This window comes from Macaca thibetana, chromosome 14 (genome assembly GCF_024542745.1).
Source record: "Macaca thibetana thibetana isolate TM-01 chromosome 14, ASM2454274v1, whole genome shotgun sequence".
In the NCBI taxonomy this organism is placed as follows: domain Eukaryota; kingdom Metazoa; phylum Chordata; class Mammalia; order Primates; family Cercopithecidae; genus Macaca; species Macaca thibetana.
This window is the reverse complement of record NC_065591.1, coordinates 99,241,353-99,269,052: the sequence shown is the minus strand read 5'-3', so window position 1 is coordinate 99,269,052 and position 27,700 is coordinate 99,241,353. Positions and strand designations below refer to the sequence as shown.

The 27,700-nt window shown below is 35.4% G+C and overlaps 2 protein-coding genes across 2 annotated transcripts in view; one reads left to right on the top strand and one right to left on the bottom strand.

Moving 5' to 3' along the window:
• The window catches only part of CWF19L2 (CWF19 like cell cycle control factor 2), an 808,601-nt gene extending 783,529 nt beyond the window's left edge, over nt 1–25,072 (top strand). Inside the window, exons 15-19 of the mRNA XM_050758687.1 lie at nt 1,595–1,711; nt 13,709–13,864; nt 16,509–16,589; nt 21,424–21,525; nt 24,391–25,072. Of these exons, the coding sequence (XP_050614644.1) occupies nt 1,595–1,711; nt 13,709–13,864; nt 16,509–16,589; nt 21,424–21,525; nt 24,391–24,534 (600 nt within the window). The 3' untranslated portion in view covers nt 24,535–25,072. The remainder of the gene's footprint in view (nt 1–1,594; nt 1,712–13,708; nt 13,865–16,508; nt 16,590–21,423; nt 21,526–24,390) is intronic.
• The window catches only part of ACAT1 (acetyl-CoA acetyltransferase 1), a 976,528-nt gene that overhangs the window by 784,397 nt on the left and 164,431 nt on the right, over nt 1–27,700 (bottom strand). The gene's annotated exons all lie outside the window — the stretch shown is intronic.

The window sequence follows — 27,700 nt, the reverse complement described above, 5'->3', positions numbered from 1 at the left end:
TTATACATTTTACTTTACATTTACATTGTTTGTCTTTCTTCTTTCATGTCTTAGTTTGGGCTACTATAAAAAAATTCCATAGACTAGATGGCTTATCAGCAACAGAAATTTATTGAAGCCAGTTTTGGAGGCTGGGAAGTCCAAGATCAAGGTGCTAGCAGGTTCAGTGTCTGGTGAAGTCGCACATCCTCGTTCACAGACAGCCATCTTATTGCTGTGTCATTACGTGGTGGAAGTGGCAAGCACGTTCCCTGGGGCCTCTTTATAAGGGAATTAATCCCATTCATGAGGACTCTGTCCTCATGACCTAATCACCTTACCTTGGGTGTTAAGGTTTAACGTATACATTTTGGAGGCACACAGACATTCAATCTGTAGCACCCCATAAGCTCCTTATGGGTAGGGATTTGTGTCCCTGCTCATTGTTGATTCCCTAGCATGTAGAACACTGCCTGGCATGTAATTGGCCCTCAGTAATTATTGATCAGTCCATCGTAGCTCTGCTGTCTCTGTCAGATAAAAAAAGTATTGCTTTTTGTGTGTTCTAATTTATTTAGGTGTTATTTTATTTTCTCTTTTATGTTTCTATTATTGTTTTGAAAAACTGATTTTGATACCAATTTAGGTGATTTTTATGTTTATAATGCATTTAAAAATGAATTTTATTACAGCTCATTTGACCTATCGTTGACACTTGGACCTGGCTCTTTATCTCAGTGATTATGTAGAAAATTCAGTCATTTCTTTAAATATTTTATTTTCTAAATCTTGTAAGTTGTCTACAGACATATCCATGGCCCTTAATCTTTATTTCTTTTTCTTTTTTTTCATGAACATGTTTGTGAGGTTACTGTAATTTTAGGTAGATATCCATGTGCACTCGTACTTTGTTCTCAGCAAAGTTTTAAACATTTGAGTTATTCTATTAAATAAACAATGTCTGCTTTGCAAAATATTTCTAGCTAAAACCCAGCAAAATATAACAGAAATAAGAATTAGATCAAGCCCTTTGTAATGCTTTTGTTCTCTGTATACATACCGATTAACCTTTTTTTTTTTTTTTTAAAAAAAAGACAGTTTGTATATAATGGAAAAATAGCACTAGTTTTTAGGTAATAGATGTTTGTAAATAAATAGCAGTAAGGTCATTCCAAGGTCATATTCTCTTCCTTTGAGCTCAGTTTATTCTCTTTTCTCAGCTAATCAGAGAAGGAAGGCCTGATAAACAGGCATCCGATAGACCATTACTAGGCCATGTGTCTTTTTGTTTTTGTGAAAATTGTGTTGTTTCAAGGATTTTCAAGTATCTAGCCCCTTCAGATTAAGGATATTGTGTCATTCATTCTGCTCTTCTTTGCCTAATCTTAATCCTTGTCTGATGTATAAGATCTGTGCTCTAAATTTTCAGTTTATTAAAAACCATCCTGATGCCTTTAAAAATATTAAATATCTTTAAAAATATTAACATTTACAAAAGCAATTCTTAAGTATTCTTCATTAAATATTCATCTTTTTTTTTTCTACCAAGGGTTCATCTGTTACAACTGAGAATAAATAGCAGTAACATTTCACCTTTTGTACTTCTCCCCCATAGGTTTATTTATGTTTACCCAACGTACGGTCTCTTACTGAGGGACACTGCCTGATAGTCCCTTTGCAGCACCATAGAGCAGCTACTTTATTGGATGAAGACATCTGGGAGGAGATCCAGGTCAGCATGATAAATGTTCATTATCATTTTAAAACTCATGAGCAATTTTTGTAAATTATTGTGATACATTCCAATAGGTTTTATACCTTCATTTAATGATTTTAGTTTCTAAACTTAAACACGTGTGTTTTCATAGTTGTATCCATCTGTGGATCATGGTGTTTCCATCATTTTATTTCCTTGCGTGCTCCAGATTTTGAGACCTTTTATCTTCGAAATAAACTGGGACAAAGTAATAATTATTGTTACTTAAAAAATCAGCCTAAGATTTCAACACCTCTTTTGTAGCATGAAAGAATCGTTCTTACACAGTAAGCCAATAAATCACAGCTAAAAGGAAAGACATTTTCAGATAACGAAAATAAATTTGAGGAGTCAGAGGTTTATATTTAGCGGTTGCCGTATTTTCCTGTGATAGAATTGGCTTTCTCTGCTGCTGTGTTTTTGTGGTGATTTTGTTACTAGCCTTAATTTCTGCTCTTTTTCCTTCATAATCTGGCCCAGCTTTTGGATTCACGGATTTGTTTTTGTGGCTGATGCTTTAAGAGAGTGAAAGGCACACCATGGGTGAAATTGTTGCTGAATTATTTCAAGACCTGATAATGACCAGGAAAGAAAGGAAGAAAACACTTTATTTTTTTAATGCCAGACAACTGAATAGGGGCTACAGGGAGCCTTAATTAGAAAATGTGAAAATTGTAAGTTAGCGCTGCACAAGAGACGACTGATCTTTGCAGCATGCTGATACGTATGTCAAAAGAAGAGATGTTTTGATGGCATTTGATGAAATTTAGTCTTGTATACCTTGTAATTTTAAAGTTTATGCTGTGAAAGTTAAAAGGGTAGATTGTTTTATTGCATCTGCAACCAGGCAAAAGTAAGAATATAAGTATTTTTGATGTGAAAGTTTGGGTTTTCCTAGCAGTGGATGCCAGTGCCAGTAGGTAATTTCAGGTGGAAAGTATGGGCATTCAGTTCTTAGAATTATTTTAGAACATTTCCAGGATGCCTTTTAAAAATGCATACATATAAAACTGATTTAACTTAGAGCAAAGTGCAGTACCAAAAATATTTTAAGAAATTAGGAATACAGTGTGTATGTTTTATATTTCTATAAGAAATCAAGCTGCTTGATGAAAACAATTTAAGTGGATGAAGATTTTTATTCAATTTAACAGATATTGAGTACATGAATATCATATTTTAGGTGCTGTAAGAAATGAAGAGATCAAGTAGTTCATTAATTCTGCCAAAATATATGGTGTGTTTCTAGTATAGTTTACATTATAGTTTAGCAGATTTTGGAAGCCAAATATATTATGGAAAACTGGGAAAGAGGAAAAGCCAAATTGTTTTATGCAGATAATGGTGTCATAACTCCTTTTGTGTGAGAAAGGAAAATAATTGTTAGAAGTTATAAATTATTGTAGGCTAGTGAACTAATGAAATATTTGAATCCTAGCTTGAAGAAGTACAATTTGCTGTTGTTGTTGTTATTTTACTTTCAAAATATGTACAACTCAAATTAATTCTACTTTAGTGAATATCTTTGATTATTTACCTCTTTTATTGGATATATTAAAAAAAAATTTGACTTAGCACAAAATGTTGTTGCCAAATGTTGTAATGCAGGAGCCACTTCTTTCAAGTGGTTTTAAAAATCACTAGTATCTAGTAATATTTAAATGTCGTTTTAGACTTCCTATTTAATATAAAATGCAGAGATGTTTCAGCGTAGCATACTTGGCTAATCACACATTTTAAATAAGATCCAAATTGCTGGTTTTGTTAAATATATAGTGAAACTTGGTTCCCTCTAAATTTATTGTTACAATTTTTACAAATTTTCTTGAACATATGCTGTAATCAAACACTGTAAGCCCATTTAAAAATATCCCAAATTGGTAGGTGGGGATAAAGGAGGATCACTGATGCTTACATACAGTGAACTTCAATGTGGAGTGATATGTGGGGCCATTTCATTAGGAAACAGCCAATGTTAGTACCTTTAGATCTTTTTCTTGGGGCTATAGCCAGACCTTCAGAAAAGACTCTCAATCTCCTGTCATGTAAGCCTGCTTGCCAGTGTTCTGGGAGCTGAATTGGGGAAGAAGACTGGAGGTGGCAGTGTTGAACATGTATGGACATTAAGTAACCTTTCTGATAACACCCTTGTTTTCAGACTGTAAACTCTCAGCTGTGTCTGGTTTTCTAGCTCAGCTACTTTGTTTTACTTTTTCCAGAGGATAATCCTGTAGCATTCTGATGATGAGGAGGGGATCTGGCATGTTCATTGCTTTTTTAATAGGCTTTCCTCTAAGTCATCTGTTTTTAGCCATACCTTCACCTCCACTTCCATAAGTACTTGGTGCTGCCAACTCCTGAGCCTGTTGAAGGTTCTGCAGTGTCGCATGGGTTTCTTCTTTGCTGTCCCTGCTAACCTTCTTTCTCCTCCCCAAGGTATGAGCCAACTTTCTAGCATTTAAGTCAGTTCTTATGGAGTGATCTGATTTGTCGTTGCATTTTCTCTCATTTCCTTTGTTCAAGTAGCTTATGCCTTTTAAACAATTGTTTAAATTCATTTTTGAGGTGTTACTCTGTGGAGAGAGTAATAAATGAGTTCTGTTCTATCGCATAACATTTACCTTGGGATAACTTGATAACTTTATATTTAAACATGTTATACTTTAAATTGTAGCATTAATATTCCAAAATCAGTCCTACATAACATTAATAGTTTTAAGGAGTACTTTAATTTTAATGTCAAAAGTATGTATTCATACGTACTTGATTTTTTTTATACTGTGGTGATACAAAAGGACCTGCAACATTCTGCAGTATAGTTTCCTTAAACTGATTATAAGAAATTGTAGTCTGGATGCATTGACTAAATGAGGAATGGGCAATTAGATGAATAATGGTAGGTTAGAAATGTGGAAAGTAGTGGTTACCCAAAGAATGAAGTGTTTTTTGCTAGGAATATGGGAGTTTCATGTCATCTCCATAACATGGAAACTCTATGTCTCTCTTAAATATAAAACAGTTGATTTATCTTATGATATGGAACTACAAAAAATTCCCCATTGTTTAGTTGTTACATAACTTTTTAAAAAATGAATATTTTTTTATAGCGTATTTCTTATTGAGTATGGAGAACATCATGCTTTTGGTAGAGTTGATCAAACTCAAATTATTCCATTAAACTCGTATTTGTAAATTAAAATGTTCTATATATATGTATGTGTATAGAGAGAGAGAGAAAGAGGAGAAGTACTTAAATGTGTGTGTATCCTCCTTGGAGCTATTAGTATGAGGTTTATATATTTTATAATACAGAACCATTCTTGCAACACTAATTTAGTATTTTTTCAGTTTTTGTTTATAATTCATGACATTTTGAGTCTGCCTTCTTCGCTGTTCTCCAGATAAATCTAGAACAGTCATCCAATAATTAAGCCAGAAAGGGAGTATGAACAAACATGAAGTAAGGATGTTTGTGAGGTAATTTTTGGATTATTTAAACATGTATTATTATTGCTGTTGCTTTCTATGTACATCTTTTCTTTGAAAAAGTTTGGGTTACAAATATATAGTTCCACTCTGTTAACAATTTTCCTTTTTCTAGTATATAAGGTTATCTTCTCACTCTAGGACTAGATATTGAAATAAGTAACAATAAAGTTTTTTTAATAAATAAAAGTTTGTAAGCATAGTAACAAGTAACAAAATAGACACAATCTGAAAAGCTGTCGTAATACCAAATTTGTATTTTTTCCTATTTGATTCTGTTTTTTAGTTTTTTTGTGTGCAAGTAACACTAGGCATGTGAAGGTATCGATGAGTGGAAACCATGTGGGGAGGAGACACAAGGCATGCCTCCTCTTCCCAGTCAGGATAGTATCAGTGGAAGCCTAATGGGAACCTAGAACTCACATCTGCTACCCAGCAGTAATGAGTCGCCTCTGCCATTTTTGAGTGTCAACAGAGGCCAAGTTGGGAACCTGAACTTCCATCCCCATATGGCAGTAATGAGGTAGTATCTCTCTTTCTTCTGATGGAGCAGTATTAGGAAAAGCCGTATAAAATGGAAAATTTAAACAAGATCCAGTCTCTTAATTCTCAGAATGTTCAGATTTCAATTGAAAATTACTTATAGAGACAATCTCAACTAGGATGGAAAAGGTAATCAGTAGACACCAACACCAAGATAACAGAGACATCCTAATTATCTGACAAAGATTTTAAAGCAGCCCTCATAAAAATGCTTCAACAAGCAATTAGGAAAATACAACAAACGCTATAAGGAAAATACGATTTGAATGACAGCATATTTCTCACTAGAAACCATGGAGGCCAGAAGGAAGTAACACATTTCTCAAGTGCTGAAAGAAAATAACTGTCAAGCAAGAATTCTGTTTCTAGTGAAAATATCCTTCAGGAATATGGGAGAAAATCAAGACATTGTTAGGTGATGGAAAGAGAAATTGTCATCAGCAGAGCTATCCTAAAAGAATAGCTAAAGGAAGTTCTTTAATCTGAGAGGAAATGATAAAAGAAAAAATGCTGGAAAATCAGGAAGGAGGAAAGAAGTTTTGACTAAAGAAGAGGAGAAGCTAATATGATAGAAGCAGAGACTGAAATGTTGCAGCCACTAGCCAAGAAATGCTGGCAGCCCCCAGAAACTTTTTTTGAGATGGAGTCTTACTCTCACCCAAGCTGGAGGGCAGTAGCATGATCTTGGCTCACTGCAACCTCTGCCTTCTGGGTTCAAGTGATTCTTGTGCCTCAGCTTCCTGAGTAGCTGGCACTACAGGCATGCATCACCACACCTGGCTAATTTTTGTATTTTTTGTAGAGACGGGGTTTCACCATGTTGTCCAGGCTGGTCTTGAACTCCTGACCTCAGGTGATAAGCCTGCCTCGGCCTCCCAAACTGCTGGGCTTACAAGTGTGAACCACAGCGCCTGGTGTCTCATGTGTTTCCAAATGTATGTAGAGAAAGTATTTAAGACAATTCTAACTGAGGGAGAGTAAAGGGACATAAAGGGAAGTAAGGTGTCTATATTTTATTTGCATTGGTAAAGTGGCCCCAGTAGACTGCAATTAAATATATATGTATGTATATGTAATGCCTTAAAGCAACTCTTAGAACCACTTTAAAAACTGTACAAATTGACAGACTGTGAAACACTACTGATAAATCAAAATGGAATTCTAAAAATGTTCAAGTAACCATCAGAAGGCAGGAGAAAGGAACCAGAAAAACAATAGAAAGAACAAACAGAAAACAAAAAAATAAAAGTAGAATATCTCTACTATATCAATAAACAGTATGTCAGTTAAAAGATAGTTTGGTAGAGGGGATTTCATAGCTCAACTATATGCTGTCTGCAAGAACTCATTTCAAATGTAATAATACCACAAGTAGAATAATATAAAAGGATGGAAATATATATATTATGCAGCCATTAATGAAAACAAAGCATTTATGCCAGATAGAGTAGACTTTAGAGCAGAGGAAATTACCAAAGAAGAGAGAGACATTACATAATGGTGAAAGGGTCAATCCACCAAGAAGACATAGCAGTCCTAAATGTGCATACGCCAACACTGAGGCACAAAATGTGTAAAACAAAACTGAATGAACTGAAAGAAAAAAATGGACAAATTCATAATTATTGTTAGAGACTTCAGCACCTCCCCCCATTTTAACAATTGATGCAACAACCAGACTGAAAATCATCAAGGATATAAAAGAACTTAAAAATGCCATCGCATGAGTTTCCTGTTGTTGCTGTAACAAATTACCACAGAGTTAGTGCCTTAAAACTATAGAAGTGTATTTTCTTATGGTTCTGGAGGTCAGTTTCCAAATGAGTCTTACGGGGCTAAAATCAAGGTATCGACTAGACTGGTTCCTTCTGGAGACTCTGGAAGAGAATCTATTCCTTACCTCTTCTAGTTTCTAGGGGATGGCAGCATTTCTTGGCTTGTGGCTGCATCATTTCAGTCTCTGCTTCTGTCATCATATTGCCTTCTCCTCTTCTTTAGTCACAACTTGCTCTGCCTCCCTCTTATAAAGAAACTTTTAATTACATTTAAGAGATACCCAGGCAATCCAGGATAATCTTCCTGTCTCAAGATTCTTAATTATATCTGAAAAATCTCTTATGCTTTATATGGTAATGTTGTTAGGTTCTTGGAAATAGGACCTGGATATCTTTGGGGGCCATTAGTCAGCCTACTATTACCATCAGTCAGCAGGATTTAATCAATATTTGTATAACACTCCACTCAACAATATTAGAAAACATTTTTTTCAGAGCATAGACTCTTATCTTGCCACAAAACTAACTTCAACAAATTTAAAACAATTGAAATCATACAGAGTGCATTCTCTAACCACAGTGGAATCAAACTAGAAATTAATAACAGAATGATAATAGAAAATTTTCCAAATACTTGGAAATTAAATAATACATTTCAATAGAGCTTAAAAAGAAGTTTCAGGAGAAATTTAAAAAAATAATAATCGAATTGAATTACAGTGAAATTACAACATGTTAAGATTTATGAGGCACAGCTAAGTGAGTGCCAAGAGAGAAATTGATAGCACTAAGTACTTATAGAAAAGAGGAAAAACCTTCACCTCAAGAACCTGGAAAAAGGAGAGCAAAGTATATCCAAAGCAAGCAAAAGGACAGAAATAATAAAGATAAGAGCAGAAATCAATGAAATTGAAAATAGAAAAATCATAGAGAAAATCAATGAAATGAAAGTTGGGGTTTTAAAAAAGATAATAAACTTCCAGCAAGACCAACAAAGAAAAAAAATTGAGAAAAAACAATTTACCAATATCAGAAATAAAACAGTATTAGTATAGATTTTCATCAAAAAGATAATAAGGGAATAATATGAACAACTCTGGATGTAATGGATCATTTCCTTGAAATGCAAACGGTTACAACACACTCAATATGAAATGGACAATTTGAACAATGTTTTAACTAATAAGAGAGTAGACTTCATAATGTAAAACTTCTAAAAAATTAAATCTCCAAACCCAGATGGTTTCATTGGAGAATTTTATGAAACTTTTAAAGAATTGACACCAATTTTATATAATTTCTTGAGGAAAGAACACTTTCCAATTCATTCGTATTGGGAGTTTGTATTATCCTGATACCATGAGTTAGTGTTATCCTCATAGCACAAGACAGTTAAATAAAATAACTACAGCTCAATATCCTTTGTGAATAGAGGTGTAAAAATTATTAACAAAATATTAGCAAATAGAGTTTGGCAATATATAAAAACAATAACACACTATGTCCCAGTGGGGCTTATACCACGTATGCAAGACTGGTTCAATATTAGGTAATAAATCATTATAATCCACCATGTTCATATCAATCAGTGAAGAAGAAGCAGCATTTTATGAAATTCCCACTCATTTATGATAAAAACTCTCAGAATCAAAGATTAAAGACTGCCTGAAGGAAGCTTATCTAAAGCTTATTCTCTCCATAAGGCACATCACATCACAGTGTTGTGTTAAGGAACACCAAATGGTACTTCATTAATGTGCTTAGGGTCCAGTTTGAATAGAGAAATCAACAACAAAAAGCACAAATATGTGGAAATATGGCACTAAATAGACCCTGAAGAGCACATGTGTTTACGTTGAGAATTGAAACAGGGCAGACCATTGCTTTGTTCAACTTTGGTTGGGAATGTGTATGTCAGGTGACTCAGCTGTTTCACCACTCTGCAGTTGCCTGTGAAAGATCTCAAAAATGACATGAGAATTGATTTGGAAGGCAAATTTGTAAATATGGAATCCACAAGTACTGAGGATGGACTAAGGTACAAATCTAACAAAACATGTCCATGTTTTGTATGCTACAAACTACAAAACACTGATAAGATAAATTTCAAAAATAAAGTAAATGTAGATATACCATGTTTATGGATTAGGAGAGTCAACATAGTAAAGATGACAGTCTTTCTCAAATTAATATACTAGTTTAACACAATTTTTATCAAAATCCCAGCAAGATTTTTTATAGGTATAGATAGAATTATTGTAAACTTTATATGGAAAGGCAAAGGAATCAAAATAGTGAAAACGATTTTGAACAAGAAGAATAAAGTTGCAAGAATCAGCCTTACCTGATTACTGGAGATATATAATAAGCAAGATTATTACATATCTACAGTAATCAAGATTATGTGATACTGGTGGAGGGATAGACATATAGATTAATTAAACCAAATAGAGAACCCGGAAATAGACACAACCAAATATTCTTAACTGAATTTGACAAAGGTGCAAAAGCAATTCAGTGGAAAAGGGATAGCCTTTTCAGTAAATGGTGCTGGAGCAATTGGACATGCATAGCAAAAACTGAGTATCAGCTTAAACCTCATACCTTATATAAATATTAACTCAAAACGGAACACAACCCTCCGTTGTATAGTGGAGCACAGCACTCCAGTGTAAAGTGCAAAACTATAAAACTTTTGGGGAAAAAACAAGATAAAATTGTCAAGATCTTGGGTACACAGAGTTCTTTGACTTGACACCAAAAGTATAATCCATGGAAACAAAAATTGATAAATTGAGCTTTGTCAAATTAAAAACTTTTGTTCTGCAAAATACTCTGATATGAAGATGAAAAGACAAATTATAGACTAGGAGAAAATATTTGCAAACCACATACCTGATAATGGATTTGTATATAGAATATGTAAAGAATATTTTTATATCTAGAATGTCAAAACAGTGAAAACAAACAGTCCAGTTAGAAAGTTGGCCGAGCACGGTGCCTCACACCTGTAGTCCCAGCACTTTGGGAATTCGAGGCGGGTGGATCACCTCAGGTCAGCAGTTGGAGACCAGCCTGGCCAACATGGCGAAACCTCGACTCTACTAAAAGTACAAAAATTAGCCGGGTGTGGTGGTGCACGCCTGTAATCCCAGCTATTCGGGGGGCCAAGGTGAGAGAATCACCTGAACCTGGGAGGCAAAGTCTGCAGTGAGTTGAGATCGCACCACTGCACTCCAGCCTGGGTGACAGAGCGAGACTCCGTCTCAGAAAAAAAAAAAAAGGATAAATGACATGAAGAAACATTTTGCCGAAGAGGATATATATTAATAGATGGCAAATAAGCATATAAAAATGCTGTTAGGAAAATACAAATTAAAATCACAGTGATAAATTAGACCTATCAAAATGTCAAATAAAACACATTGACAACCCCAGATGCTGGCCAGGATATGGAGAAACAGAATTGCTCTTCTGTTGTTGGTAGAAATGTAAAATAGTCTGACCACTTTGGAAAACAGTTTGGCAGTTTTTTAAAATATGAAATATGCAACTATCATAGGACTGAACTCTTGCACTTCTTAGCATTTATTCCAGAGAAATGGAGTTATATTTCCCCAAAAACCTGTGCACAAATATTCATAGCAGCTTTATTTGTAATAACTAAAAACTGGAAATATCCCAGATATTCTGTAAAGGTGAATGGTTAAACATACTGGGTACATCCATTTCAGGAATACACTCAGCAATGAAAAAGAATGAATTGTTGATACATGAAACAACCTGGGTAGATCTCCAGAGAATATGCTGATTGAAAAAAGCCTGATGGCTACTATTAAAAAGTCAAAAAACAACAGATGCTGGTGAGGTTGTAGAGAAAAAGGAATGCTTATACACTATTTGTGGGAGTGTAAATTTGTTCAACCATTGTGGAAAACAGTGTGACAGTTCCTCAAAGAGGCAGAAATACCATTTGACCCAGCAATTCCATTACTGGGTGTATACCCAGAGGAATATAATTCATTCTGTTATAAAGATACATGCACACGTATGTTCATTGCAGCACTATTCACAATAGCAAACACATGGAATCAACCTAAATGCCCATAAATGATAGATTGGATAAAAAAAAGGTGGTACATATACACCATGGAATAGTATGCAGCCATAAAAAGGAATGAGATCATGTCCTTTGCAGGGACATGGATGGAGTTGGAAGCCATTATCCTCAGCAAGCTTATGCCAGAACGGAAAACCACACACCACATGTTCTCACTTATAAACGAGAGCTAAATGATGAGAACACCTGGACACATGGTGGTGAGGAACAACACACACTGGACCCTGTCGGTGGGTGGGAGGTGGGAGGAGGGAGAGCATTAGGAAGAATAGCTGATGGTTACTAGGCTTAATACCTAGGTAATGGGATGATCTGTGCAGCAGACCACCATGGCACACGTTTACCTATGTAACAAACATGCACATCCTGCACATGTGACATTGAACTTAAAATTTAACAGTTGAAGAAAAAAAAAGCCTACCTCAAAAGATTACATGGTTCTATTTATGTAACATTCTTGAAATGTCAGAATTAAAGAAACCAGGAACACATTAAGGGTGAAGGCAGAAGAAGGGGGAATGGGGACTGGGTAGGGTGTGGAATGACTGTGACTGTAAAAGGGTAACAGGAGCTGGCCATGGTGGCACACATCTTTAGTCCCAGCTACTCAGGTGGCTAATGGGGGGGCGACTGCTTGAGCCTGATTATGAGGTTGTAGTATGCTATGATTGCATCTGTGAATAGCACTGGTACTTCAGCCTGGGCAACACAGCATAACCACATCTGTAAAAATAAAAGAAGAGGAGGAAATAAAAGGGTAACAGGCAAGATCTTTATGGACGGTGTTGGAGTTGCTCTCAATGTTGACTGTATCAGTGTCAATATCCTGGTTGTGATATTATAGTATAGTTTTATAAGATGTTACCTTTGGGGAAACTGAGTAAAGGGTACATGGAATCTCTCTGTATGATTTCTTTTAACTACATGTGATCTGTAATTACCTCAAAACAAAATGTTTAAACAAAATATTAAAAAGTTATAAATCAAGCTGACGAATCTAAATAAAATACATTTTGTCTTCCTACTTGAATATACTTTCATAACATCTTACAAGGCCAACTTTAGCTTAGAATTCTTAGCCACCTTGATCTTGAACTCCTGATCTCAGGTGACCTACCCACCTCGGCCTCCCAAAGTGCTGGGATTACCCACCGCGCCCATCCAGAATTCTTAGACACCTTGAGGGGTTCACAGTAAGACATGGTGATGTGGACAGAACTGAGCTCTGGCATCCAGCCTTCAGCCTGCTCCCCTTTCTTTCAATCCCTAGCTCCATCCTGTATTATAAGGGATGTCATGTGAATGCATGCAGACATCCTGGACCACTCAGCTCCGTTCAGCCACCCTCTACAAACAGCTGCCCCTTAGGCCTAGGAGTGTGAAATACACACACACACAACACACACAAAGACAACTGATTATATGTGTATGTATAGTTGTATATAGTTGTATAATAATGGTTAGTTCCTTGGGAAGAGAGAACCCTATTTTCAACTTTAGTGTATTTGGCTTTCATATACTTTATAGGACTTCATTATATGTGAAAATAGAGGACTACCTGAATATGCAAGGTTATTAGTGATGGGTCAGCAGAAATAGGGAACCAACAAATGCAGATGCTATGAGCATAGGAAAACAATTGGGAGTGAATTCTCATGTATTTCTGAGTTTAAGGATGCCCATCTGCTCAGAGTACCTCTTTTGGCTTATGGATGTTTTCCTATGATTGTTCTGGCAGTTCTTCATATTTTACCACCTAAATTTGATTTTTATCTCTTCTTTCTCTCATTTTACTGAAACTATTTCTAATATATACATAGTGGGTTTCAGTTTTTTAAAAGAATCTTGCTTAAACATATGAAATTATATAGTAGATTTAGAAAGTAAAGCACCTATAACATTGCAGAGTTCAGATATTACTATTTATTTATTTTTCATTTTAAAGGGATTTGTACTTTTTTATTAAAGTTTTCATATTTCAAATCTCTTGAAAATGTGTTATTTTGAATCACCTTTGAGTGTTTTCTTTACGTAGTTCTTTTGTTTCAGATGTTCAGAAAATCATTGGTAAAGATGTTTGAAGATAAAGGATTAGACTGCATCTTTTTGGAAACTAATATGGGCATGAAGAAACAGTACCACATGGTTTATGAATGCATTCCTCTCCCCAAGGAAGTGGGCGACATGGCTCCCATCTATTTTAAGGTATTTATAAGTAGTCTTTGCATATATGCTTATTTTTTGCTACAGTGCTATTTTACAAATATTGTTGTCTTGATTAATGTATTTTTCTCCTATATACTTACATCAAAATTTATATAAAGAAAAAGGCCAGGCACAGTGCCTCACTTGGGAAGCCGAGGTGGGCAGATCACCTGAGGTCAGGAGTTCAAGACCAGCCTGGCCAACATGGTAAAACCCCATCTCCACTAAAAATACAAAAATTAACTGGGCATGGTGGTGGGCACCTGTAATCCCAGCTACTCTGGAGGCCGAGGCAGGAGAATCACTTCAACCTGGGAGGCGGAGGCTGCAGTAAGCTGTGATCGCACCACTGCACTCCAACCTGGGCGACAGAGCGAGACCCTGTCTCAAAAAAAAAAAAAGAAAGAAAGAAATGGAAGCACAAAATACTCTGCTGTATAAATTTCTCTCAGAAGAAATTTTTGATTTTGACCTTTTTAAAAGCATGCTTATTTAGGCGTATGAATATACTATCAAATGGTAACTTATAATAATTTCCCATTTCTCAGATGAAATCATTATTTTACTTTGAGGTACTTTCAAGTCAAAATTATAGTCACAACTCTAGAAAACTGATTACTGAAATACACTAGAACCAAAGATAACAACAACAAATAGTACACATTACAATGCTGAGGCAAGTTATTGCTGTAAGTTTTAGCATTTAATATTTCATGCTATTTGTAAAAAGGAAAATTTCTAACCATGATATGCAATTTTGGACATACGATAATGGCTAGAGTTCATAACCAACGAAGTGTCATTTACGGTATTCAGAGAGCTATTATAAAATAGCATGTGTTTGATCCTGACCTGAATACATTGTAATTTATAGACTAATATAGATGTGTAAATGTAGAACCATATATGAAATAGCAACATGTCCAAAGATAAAGGAAAGTAGTGTTTTGTGAGCTGGTATAAGAAGATTGCATATAAAATGTTTAGACAGCATGGAATGATAAAATTTATTAATATGAACTCTAAGTTCCAAGAAAAAGAATTATAAAATCTGTTAAGATTTATGAATTGGTAAAGTTCTACTTTCTTTCTAGAAATCTTTAAAGACAACCTGATTATTTGATGTGAAAAATTATGCTATTAAAGTATAAGAGAATAAGCCAGATAATCCCAAAGACCCATGCCAGTCCTGTGTTGACCAAACTTAGTTGAAAAGAGATTATTATACTTCTTTTTTCAGAGTGCTTAATTTTGTACTTCCTCAGTAGAGTCCTAGATGATTGTGACTAGAGTCATTTGAGGAATGTGACCTAACATAGAGCAGCCACTTTTGCTCATATGGGATGACAGAAATGTCATCTCTTAGAATGGTGTATCACTTTACCACACTAAACCTTTTTTTTTTTTTTTGAGACAGAGTCTCGCTGTGTCTCCAGGATGGAGTGCAGTGGCCTGATCTTTGCTCACTGCAACTTCTGCCTCCCGGGTTCAAGCGAGTCTCCTGAGTAGCTGGGACTACAGGCATCCGCCACTACGCCCAACTAATTTTTATATTTTTAGTAGAGATGGGGTTTCACCGTGTTGGCCAGGATGATCTCGATCTCTTGATCTCGTGATCTGCCCGCCTCAGCCTCCCAAAGTGCTGGGATTACAGGCATGAGCTACCACACCTGGCCTACACTAAATCTTTTATGTGATCATTGAAGATGCTTTTATATTGAATGTGCTATATATTACAGTGTCAAGCCAAGCAACTGGTACCTTTTAAATAGGGAATAACACTGTATCTGTTCTATTTAAATTGAACTTCTTATTATTTTATCTTTAAAATTTGCTTTGTTAATAACAGTACTGTAAAAACAGGTTATTTTATATTTATCACTCTGGCTTTTCTTTTAAATATTTATTTACCATAAATGGCAGTTACATTGCTTAGCATAGGAAGTCTTATTCCATGTATATGTATTTTCTCCCTGCGTTTAAAAAAATTCTTGTTTTTTAAATTACAAATTGACAAATTGTAGTTATATAAATTCTGACATCAAAAACTTAAAATGTGTGAGGGGTAAATAAAAGCGTTGAGTTGCATGCAATCAAAGTTAAGTTGCTATCTGTTTGAAATAGACTTATGCTTCCTGCACTTTTAAAAAATTGGCTTTATTTTCTAGAGCACATTTTTTTTCCTGTATTTTTACTTCTTCATTATATGAGCAGAAATAGTTCAAGTCCTTGGTTGCCAGAAAGCATGTAAATTACTCTGTTGCCTTTTGGAAGAAGAGCAGTAAAACTAAATGAATTTATTTAGTAATCTTTATGAATGCGGTGCTATAGATTGAAATTTATGGTCACAAATTATGTTTCATATTAAATTGATTGGTCTTATTAAGGATTGTCATGTAAAGTTGAGCTCGTTAGTACAACAGTTAATGAGTAAAAGAGTATTATCTTTGGCTAACGGTAGGATTTTAAAAATTTAAGAAGTTCGTATTTTAAATATCTAAAATTAAAGCCTTAATCAGTTCAGAATAATGGCCTACTATGTATAATATACCCCATAATTAATTTGTTATATTACTTGTTATAAACTGTCTCTTTTTATTTACTTACATGTTCTTTTTTCACTTAACAAATGGATATTTCTTAGAAAGCCATAATGGAATCTGATGAAGAGTGGTCCATGAACAAGAAGTTGATAGATCTCTCTTCCAAAGATATCAGAAAGTCTGTAAGTATCATTTTTTTCCTGGTAAAAGAAATTACCCTAGTGCTCAGGATGTTTATTAATTTCCATGTCTTGGTTGAGAAAGGGACCATTTGGTTGAGTGACTGAAGGCAAAATTACTAATTCCACAAATGAAGAAGTTATTTTTATCCTACCTGGTCTAGAAAATGCTTATTTGTTTGTAGAGGGTTTTTATTTGTTCACATGAATGTTTCTTCCTGAAACATTCCTTTGGCCTTCTGCCACTGTAGTCCCTGTAATTGGCTATGGCAGCTATTAGAATCTGCCATTGAGAACTCCTGTGATGAGCTTCCTAGCCCCTGTGGGACAAGTGGTGAGAAGGGCCTTCTTGGAATATAGTGTTCTGCAATTATACTGAGAGAAAAATTTTCCTAGAGGTTCCATTTTAAATTTGGAACGCATTTTCTTTTTCTTATACAAAGGTTCACTATTATGTTCCTATAAAACTATAAAATAGTAGCTGAGTTAGTTTGTGGGTTCTTTTGGAGACTTGCCTAATCATACCTCATAGTTTAATCTTTATTTGTAGATCAACTTTTATGTACAAGTTACACATAAGTTGAGCATGTCTGGTAATGATTTTTTCTCTTTTCTAGAAATACAAATTAAATGGAATAGAGATTTAATAGAAGTGTAGTTCCTTTTTGTTTTTCTGTTCAAAAAGTAGTTTATTCTACAAATATTTATTGTGTGCCTAATATTTACCAGGCACTGTTCAAGATGCTTTTGGTACATAGTGGAACAAAACAGAAAGATTCCAGACTTGATGGAGCTTATAGTCTAGTCCTGGGGTTGGCAACTCAAGCCCTGCACTCTAAACCCAGTCTTCTGCCTGTTTGTGTAAATGCACTTTTATTGGAACACAACCATACTCATTTGCTTATGTATTGCTTATGGCTGCTTTCATGGTACCAGGGCAGATTTGAGTAGTCCCTGCAAAGAACGTATGACCTGCAAAGCCTAAAATATTTTATTATGTGGTCCTTTTCAGAAAAAGTTTGCCAGTCCCTATTCTAATAGGTGTCTCTGGAATACTTCTCCCCCATTTCTTCTTTTGGAAAGCCAGACTCCTGTTACATGTCACATAACTAATAGGATTCCTTATTACACTTATTATATTCCAGTCAAAAGATTCCATTTTATTACATTATTCAAGATACATGGTTTTATTTTAGAGGTAAAACATTGTCTATAATCATTTTCTCTTCTCTGCTGGTGAATTGGGCCAGACAACATATTAAAAAACAACGTAGAACAAAACAGAAACTCTAAATGTACTGTTTACTTCCCTCCTTTATGTGCCTATAGAAAAAGGCATTTAATGTACATACATCTTTTGTGCTAGGTTTTTCACTTCTCATGTTACAATTTCTCTTGCTGTTAAGTATTCTTTCACAACACAATTTTAATGACGGTTGAAAATATTTCAAAGGAGAAAAAATTTGATGTATTAGTCCTCATTTTCTATATTGTATATACATTTTCTTACTGGTGAACTATCTAGTAACTTATTACTTGTTTCTTTTTTAAAAGCTCAGTGAGTGCCTGTATTAAGTAGCCAGGAGGTCTTAATATTTTAACTTAACATTATGAAACATAGGAAACACAGATCCTGTAAAAATGGCAGTTGTATATTCAACTTTAAAGCATTTCAAAGATAGCAGCAATTGCCTTTATTAAGGCATCACTTAGTATTATATCTGAGACTAGCTGAGGTTCACTGTCAATGAAGGATGAACCAGATAACCTCTTGAGATCCCTTTTACCTTTTTTTTTTTTTTTAGATGGAGTCTCACTCTGTCGCCCAGTGACGATCACTCCACCTCCCGGGTTCAAGCGATTCTCTTGCCTCTGCCTCCCGAGTAGCTGGGAGTACAGGTGTGCGCCACCACGCCTGGCTAATTTCTGTATTTTTCATAGAGATGGGGTTTCACCATGTTGGTCAGGCTGAATTCGAACTCCTGACCTCGTGATCTGCCCGCCTCCCCCTCCCAAAGTGCCGGGAATACAGGTGTGAGCCACTGTGCCCAGCCCCCTTTAGCTTTAAGATTTTATAATTATATGGATGGAAGTGAGAATGAGAAGAGTATATAAGAATTATTCCAAAGGAGGTCACTTTTTAGTTAATAAACTTTCCATTATCTTTTCAAAAATTAATGAAAATATTTTTGAACACGAAGTGAACAATACTGAATTATTTTAACATTATTATTACTTCTGAAAGAAACTTACTGTACTTTTTTTGAAAACTTTACGTCCTTAATAATTTCATGAAATATTTTGCCTGCATCCTTGAGGGTGGGGTGATTTTTTTTCACTGTGTAAATTCTTGGCTTATAATAGAGATTCATGTATATGTAATCCATTCTGATTTTTACAAATTTATGTTTTTCTTTGCTATATGAAGGTAAGCTTCTCTTTATCTGCCCATTTTGTTCATTTTCTCTGGCCCATTTGCTTTCTTTTCAGTGTAATGTGAAGTTCATGGAAATAAACAGAAAAAACAGATCTGAGTGTTCAATGCAGAGGAATTGCATGATAATAAGTAACTGTCAAGAAAAGCAGTCATTTTTCACAAGGCTCTTTTAGTGAGATTGCATGAGAATTCTTTCTGAACTTTAAAAAATGGTATTTTAAGTTTAATTTTGTGATAACTATAGCAATAGAAAAAACATCCAACATTTAGAAATTGATGTTGTAAACTAAGGAAAGCACTTCTCACAAAAATGTGGGTTTACCAGAGGCCTTCAAACTCAAGGATACTTATAAGAAGTCGGGAGTAACATCTGGAATAAAAGTGAAAAATCCAAATACTTCTATTTTTCTACCATAAATAAAAAGTTTTGCTTTAATTCTGTCAGTGCCTTTAAAGAGTGGTGCCAGAGTTCCAAATGCATTTCCTCTGACTGGCCAGTGCAGAAAAAGTGCTAAATGTACATACGCTTTGATACTAGAGCCTTTGCAATGCCTGCTAACAACTCTTCTAGCAAGCAGCAGGTTGTACCTTTTGCAGCCTGCAGGAAGAGAATAGAGAACCTTGTGGCAGCAGTTGCCTTTTGTGTGAAAGTAGTAGTGTGTTCATTGTGCCATCTTGGCATATATGCCATAGGTTGTTGAGCTTTGGCATGTATATTGGTTTCCTATTGCTGCTGTAAGAAATTACCACAAACATATTGGCCTAAAACACCACAGATTTATCTTAAAAATCTGGTGATTGCAAGTGCAAAGTGGGTTTCTTGGGGCTAAAATCAAGGTGTCCGCAGGCCTGCATTCCTTCTGGAGGCTCTGGAAAGAATCCTTTCATTTGCCTTTTCTAGCTCTTAGAAGCCACATGCATTCCATGGCTTATGGCCCCTTCCTTCCTCTTCAAAGCCAAGAGTGTAGTATCTTCCATCGTTCTCTGACTTTGACCTTCCTATCTCTCTCTTTTTAGTGTCCTTATGATTACATTGGGCCTATTTGGAAAACCCAGGAAAATCCCCTCATTTCAAGATCCTTAATAATATCTGCAAAGTCCCTTTTGTCACCTAAGGCAGTATATTCTTGGCAAATTGGGGACTAGGGCATTTCTTCATGTTTTTCATGAGACTCAGAGATGTTAATTAACTTGTCTGGGATAACACACTTACAAGAATCAGAGTTGCAATTGGAGCCTTGTCTGTCTCATTTATTTTGCTGTTTCCTAATAGTCAAGATCATAACATCATTATTATATTTAAATATGTGGAAATATAGAAAAATTAAAGCCACAAATGGTAACCCATTTCTCTGTATTTAATGTTATATACTATTTCGTGAACAGATTTTTACTTGTGCTTTTTAAATAACATGAACAACTTTATAAGCCCTAATTTTAGTTGCCTTAGATTTCAAGGTGACCACTCTCCACTATACCATACTGTGCCCTCCCACGTTGTACCTTTTAAAGGACACAATACGCAATTTGTATAGTTAAGTAGGACCGTGTGATTCAGTGCTCAAATAAGTAAGTGCAGACTATATGAGGGGATTAGGGAGGAGAAATGTTGCTATAAATTGACCTACTTGGATAATTTCTAGTGGCAAAGTTTGGGCTTTGAAGCAAAACTTGCAAGGACACGGAATTTACTTACTTGATAGAGAAAACAAGAATTTATGGCTTTTCCTAGTCATGAGATAGTTTAAAATGTGTGTGTGTGTGTGTGTGTGTGTGTGTGTGTGTGTGTGTATGTATAGAGAGAGAAAGAGAGGGAGGGAAGGAAGGAGTAAGGAAGGGAGAGAAAAAGACAGTAGGGATTTAATCCTGGAGATATTTTGAAATAAGACTGGTAAACTAAGTGTTGCTGTATCCACTTCACTAGCTCATAAAAAATTATGATTGTTTTTATATAATTTATCTTTGATAAATATGTAACTGTAAAGATTCAGGGAGAGCTATAAGTATGTGGCCAGGTCCCTCTTGCTGTTCTGCATTGTGAGTAGAATACAAGAAGGCATATACTTCTTCTCTATTTGTGTAGTCTAAGGGAAGTTATTCTGCATTTGCATTTTTTAAAAGTATAGTTTTCCCCCTTGGTTTTCCCCAAGGACAGCAAAATAGTTGGATTTGATTATAATTCATAGATAATGATGAACTGTCTGGCTGAAAGGCTACCAAAATGAGATATTTTACTCAGAAAGTTAGGTCATTGTTTAAATATCTCTAGAATTGGAAATTCGTTTTATACATTTGTCTTGAGGAATGCTTAAGATTACTGTCCTTCCAAAGAAGGGAGGGATTAAATATAACTTTCTGGTTTTATACTACATTCCATTTGTGATTTGTCTGTTTATTTAGGTACCCAGAGGGTTACCTTACTTCTCTGTGGATTTTGGCCTTCATGGAGGGTTTGCCCATGTCATTGAAGATCAGCACAAATTCCCTCATTACTTTGGAAAGGTATGCTCACAAATTTGATAAAATCCCAGAGTTAGCAATTTGGTAACATTTTTCTTTTGAAGGGAAATAAAAACTTTGGGCACAGTATACAAAGAAATTGGTGAGTACTGCTCCACCCAGTTTTTAGAGAGAGAATACCTAGCAACTATTAATAAAAATATCCCGGAATGTATATAACAGAGCCAGGAATGTTACTTTGGAACCAAACATTTCTTGACAGTGTCAACAATTACTATAATGGTTGTTTTTGGAGGCAGCCAGGCTTGTGTTGAGAATGATGATAATTGCTAAAACTTATTAAGGGCTTACACTGTGCCAGCTACTGAGCTAAGCATTCATTTAATGCTCACAATAATCCTATTGTGTGGATATTATTATAAATTTCACTTTACAAATGAAGAAACTGAGCTACAGAGAGATTAGGTAACTTGCCCAGGGTAATGCACTCGTAAGTGACAGAACTAGGGGTGCATATAGTCAAGGTTGAACTAGAGAACAAATTTTCTCGTTTTTGTTTATAATTAAGCAAGGTGTAGTCCAAGAAGAACACATGACTCATTTTACGCTGATAGTTTCTGGGCAGATATTAGCATACAGATCTTTTGATCCACTGCCACAGTTGCCTTCTTATATTCTGTGGTGTATAGTCTTTAAATTAAAGTATACAAAGTATCTCAGAATTTTATTACTTACTGTCAAGAAGTGGAATAAAGTTAATGCAGTAACTGAAACAGTTAAAAGTAATCTGGGCAATGATAGTTTTAGAAGTGAGCCTTTCATCTAGTGTAAATCAGGCCTTTCCACTCGTATTTATCCCTATGTAGTCAGGCCGTCTAAAAAAGAGGGGCCTTAATGAGCTCTGCTTGGGATTCCCTGTTTTCCACCCTGCTCCCCACTTTCATCTCCTGCAGAGGACCATCTTCTGCAATGAGTAGAAATATCTCAAGAGGAATCTCAACTCCAGAGGTTTGATTCAACACTTTTTAATGCTCTTGATCTTAATGGTTTAACCAGCATAACAAAGTTACATGCATCTTTGAACTGTTGCAACATGTTACAGAAAGTTGTTTGAGAGGTGTTCAGAATTTTTTCTTAACTAGAAGGAAATGTTTCCCACTGTTCTGAAAAATCCTGTTGTTACTCAGTAGAGCTTTATAACTAGAAACTCTATGGCTGGATTTATTAAAAACAAAAACGAAACAAACAAAAAAACTTGGTCCAAGAAAAAAGAAAGTTAAAATATCCAGTTTTTAAAAGTTGTATATATTAAACTGGGAGATTGCCCTCTCTTCACATTATTATTCATGCATTCTGGTTTATATGATACAGTTTTGGAGTTAAAAGTAAATTTTCTCTGTCAGCATTGTGTCACTGAGCCATTTTCCTCAAAATTTGCTTTTTAAGAAATAGCCTGTGGGCTCGAGACCTCCCTGCAGTCTGCTGCTGAAGCAGTTGTTCAGAGAGCTAGAAGAGATTAGGGGGGCAGTCTTTCCATTAACAGCTGCTTTGATAACAGAACAAGAGTCAAGCTTATATGGTACAGATAAGACAAACCTTGGTATTTTATAGACAATTTTAGGTAAACTTTTATAAGCTAGGCTTTCTTAAACTACATTGTTTATTTGGACCAATGCTGAGAAGCTCTCGAACTAAATCTAAATTTGCCCCATTTCTCTTTTCTACTATCTCTGTTGACCCCTTTATTTCCCTTCCCTGATGATAGGAGATTCCCTTTTCCATGAAGCATCTCTTGGTCTATCCAACAACTAGATTTTTGTTTTGTTTTGTTTTTGAGTCTCCAAATGGTCTGCTTTGGCACTTACCTTCTACTTTATGAGACAGTCTGTTGCATAGCTGGATTATTACGGCTCCCACCACAGCTCCAGATTCTATTCTGTCTGAAGACAACTATGTATTATCTCTGTAGCCCCTACAACATAAATGCCATTTGCTTCTGCATAGTAGGTCCCCAAGTAAGATGAAGAACCTGCATCTGAAAGATTATGTGCTTTGTGCAGGATCTCACCACACAGTCCAGTGGAGCTAGACTGACTACGCAGAATTTGATCCTTAGTCTGTTTTTTGTTGTTGTTGTTTTGTTTTTTGTGTTTTTTTTTTCTTTGTTACCATACTGCCCTCCCTCTAAGCATGTAAGCATTAGGAGTCTCCCCCATGTCTTTCTTACATGGATACTCACATGACTAAATTTGATTTATTTCTATAGCTAACAGCACAGGAAGAGGATCATGAAGGAAATCAAAAATAATACGCAGATAACCAAAAAGCCATTTATTACAGGACTTGAGAATGTGATTTTTTAAATGAAAGTAATATATAATTTTTAATTCTATCGATAGGTTTACTTAGACTAGTATTACAATAGGATTTTGTTTCCTGAAAAAAAGATTTCCTGCTAATAGTGGAAGAAACTAATTTATAAATATACTTGGTAGCAGAGAGAGAACATTAGCCTGGGTTTCACCTGCAGTTGAGCAATAAAGTTAATAATTGCTACAAGTTGATTAACATTTTAGCAGAATTGTTTACCGGAGCCTCTAATAGAGATCAAATTAATTAAATTTCACTTTTTCTGCCTCCCCTTTTTTACCATCTAGTAGATGTGCTAATAAGCAGCAAAATGGACAAATTGCTTGATAGGAGGTGCGGCTATCTTGGACTCTTAGAATCACACGGTTTGCATAGTTAGAATTAATTGAAAACATTTTTTTAACTTCAACTAGTATTTATGCTTGAACATTGTCATGGAGAACTACTTGTTATATTTTATAGCAGAATAAACAGAAGTAGTTTATGTTTTCATTATTTATACATGCTTGTGTTTGTGCTTTTCTCTTTCTTTAAAAGGAAATCATAGGTGGGATGCTGGATATAGAACCAAGACTTTGGAGGAAAGGCATCCGAGAAAGCTTTGAGGATCAGAGGAAAAAAGCACTGCAGTTTGCTCAGTGGTGGAAGCCATATGACTTCACCAAAAGTAAAAGCTGTTGAGGTGTACCTTCCATTTTAAAATTTCTCTTCAGATCCCGTTCAGTTTTATTTCCACTGCATCTAATGAAGCAACTGACCCTCAGGTCGCAGGCAGAGAGTCACAGCAGCAGACTGCTCTGGGTCTGTGACAGCTGCACATCAGGAGATTGTGTTATTTTTTTCCTCACCTGCCTCTATGGACTTCATTTTAGTCATCATGGAGTAAAAACATCTATTCGATGATCTGCTCACATTCCTGCTCTCTACCTACTTCTTGATATTCCAAATTGTTCAGTTAATTTAGAGAAGGCCTTTTCTGAAGGGATATCTAGAAAGCATAGGAAATCCTTGGTTCAGAGGGAAGTGGGTCTGCTTCATGGTCGTTAAGTCTATTATCTGGCTTCTTTTGCATTTTTAAAAATAAGACGATTTAATTTTAATTTCATAGGATTTTATAGAAAAGCTCTTAATTTCCTACTAGCAGTATATAGTATCACTTCTATTCTTTTTGTTAAAGGAAATGTCCCCAAAGTATTAAAGAATTAAATGATACTGAAAATATGTATGATTCAAATTTGTTTTTATTTCTGGATTTTTAAATAGTATCTTTGAATTTTGATGGTTCTAAAAGTAACTTCCAAATAACACATTTTAGGGTTGTTTGGGGTTTGCATGAAAGTTAAAATTTGTAGCTAAATCATTGGTTTTGAGTTGTACTGATTGTCTTAAAATCTTAAGTAATGAGAGTTTTTATCTTTTTGTTTTGTTTTTATTTATTGAGACAGAGTCTGGCTTTGTCACCCATGCTGGAGTGCAGTGGCCCAATCATAGCTCACTGTAGCCTTGAACTCCTAGTCTCAAGCTATCCTCCTGTTTCAGCTTCCTAAAGTGCTGGGATTGCAGGTGTGAATGCCTGGATGAGAGTATGGGGCATTCTGTTGTCCCTTACTTGATCCAAGGAACGTAATTTTTACTTGTTCTCAACTCACACCATAGTCATTTTTTGTAAGTATAGGATTTTTATGTTTTGAGTGCTCCTACTTTTTTTTTTAATGGAAATTATTGTTGTAGTAACTTTTTTTTCAGCTATTGACTTTTTGGAAGCTGAACCTTTTTGTATGAAATGTTGGATACCTAGATTCAGTGTGAGGTATACTCCAGTGTAACTTACAGCTCTACACATTGTTTTTTCTCTTTTTTAAATTATATTTTAAGTTCTGGGGTACATGTGCAGAACGTGCAGTTTTGTTAAATAGGTGTACACATGCCATGGTCGTTTGCTGCACCCATCAACCCATCATCTACATGAGGTATTTTGCCTAATGCTATCCCTCCCCTAGCCCCCCCACCCCCTGACGGGCCCCGGTGTGTGATGTTCCCCTCCCTGTGTCCATGTGTTCTCCTTGTTCAGCTCCACCTTATTAGTGAGAACATGTGTTGTTTGATACTCTGTTCTTGTGATAGTTTGCTGAGAATGATGGTTTCCAGCTTCATCCATGTCTCTACGTTTTATGTTAGTATCTCATTACTTCCTTAATATGTTAAAAAACAAAATGTTTGTGTTCTGTCTGTAGTTTTTTTTTAAATTTTATAAATAAGTTGAAGTTTAATGTTTTCAGTTTTTGAATATTTGCAACGTACACTTAGGCATATGTATCAAGTAGATGTTTGACAGTATTTTATTGATTGCTATTTTAGAACTCTTGACTTTGCTCCCAAATCTTGAATCAGTAACACTAATTTATTCAATCAACAAATTAACAAACATTTGTTTGTAGAGCACTGTGTTATGTGCTGGTAATGCAAAAATGAAAAGTACTTCCTATACCTTAAATTATTTTATAATGTAGTGGAAAAAGAGATATGTACGTAAATAATTACAGCACAATGTGATAAGTTCTCAAGTGAGATATGTGCCAAGTATATTTGAGTACAGTGCTAAAGGACTATTTCACATCTCCCCTCTCTTCATTCTGAGATTATGACCATGCTTCCTATTTTACTGCGAAAATAGAAGCAAATAGAAGGAAATTTGTAGCACGTCTTATCAGTATACCTGCATGCATACCTGTGAACTCTACTTTTTCTCTTCCTAATTCCAGATAAATTTTTTTTTGTTCTTATCTAGGACCAGTACACTCATTTATGTGCTGGATTTTATCCCTTCTCAACAATTAAATTGCCTCTTTTCTCTGTATTATTATTTTTTTCTCTTCTTTGCAGGATTATTCTTATTAGCATGCAAAAATATTTTTATAATATATCAACAGCAAATCTTGGCATTGCATCTCCCCTCTGGTCCTTTCTGCAGTTGACAGGAAACTCATTTTTTAAAAGTCTGTTTTATCTTCCTCCATTCTAATTCTGTTCTCAGTGCGGTGAGGATGAAGTCAAACTTCATCCTCATTATTCTACTAAACTCTTCAGGTCAAGGTCATTGGTGACTTTCCACACTAGCAAATCCAGAATTAATGTTCAGTGTTCGTCTTTATCTATCAGCATATCCGTGACATACTTGATCATTTCCCCTTTATGAAACACTTTCTTTACTTTGATTCTAGAACACTTTCTTATTTATTCTTCTTTCTTACTAGTTGTATTCTCTCAGTCTCCTTTGCTGGTTCCTCTTCATCTCCTCAGCCTCTAAATGTTGAAATGCCTACTTTCAAACCTTATTTTTTATCCATTGCACTCACTTTCTAGGTGATCTAGAAATACCATTTTTAAGTTGGCTTACAACAAGTACTTCAGTGTCTTTAATATGCCAGTCACCGTTCTGCATGTAAGGGATACATTAGTGAATAAAAATTCCCTGCCTTAGTGGCTTATGGTAATAGCCATTTTATTATATCTAGTGTTTTATAGGTGAGGCATTTGATAAGGGCTCAGCTGGATGATATGCCTCTGCTTCATGGTGTCTGGGGCCTCAGCTAGAGTGGTTTAAACATCTGGAGATGACTGAAGCTATATGTCTAGGGCCTCTGTTCTCCATATGGTATATGCTGGTGTAGAATATTCAACATGGCTCCTTCACTCACATGTCTGGTGCCTGGGCTAGAATGACTGGAGCAGCTAGGGACTAGCTAGCATGACTTTCTCCATATATAGCAATTTCATGGCAGTTGGACTTGCTATATGGCTTTGGCTTCTGCCAGAACAACCATTCCAAAGGACAGTTCCAAGACAT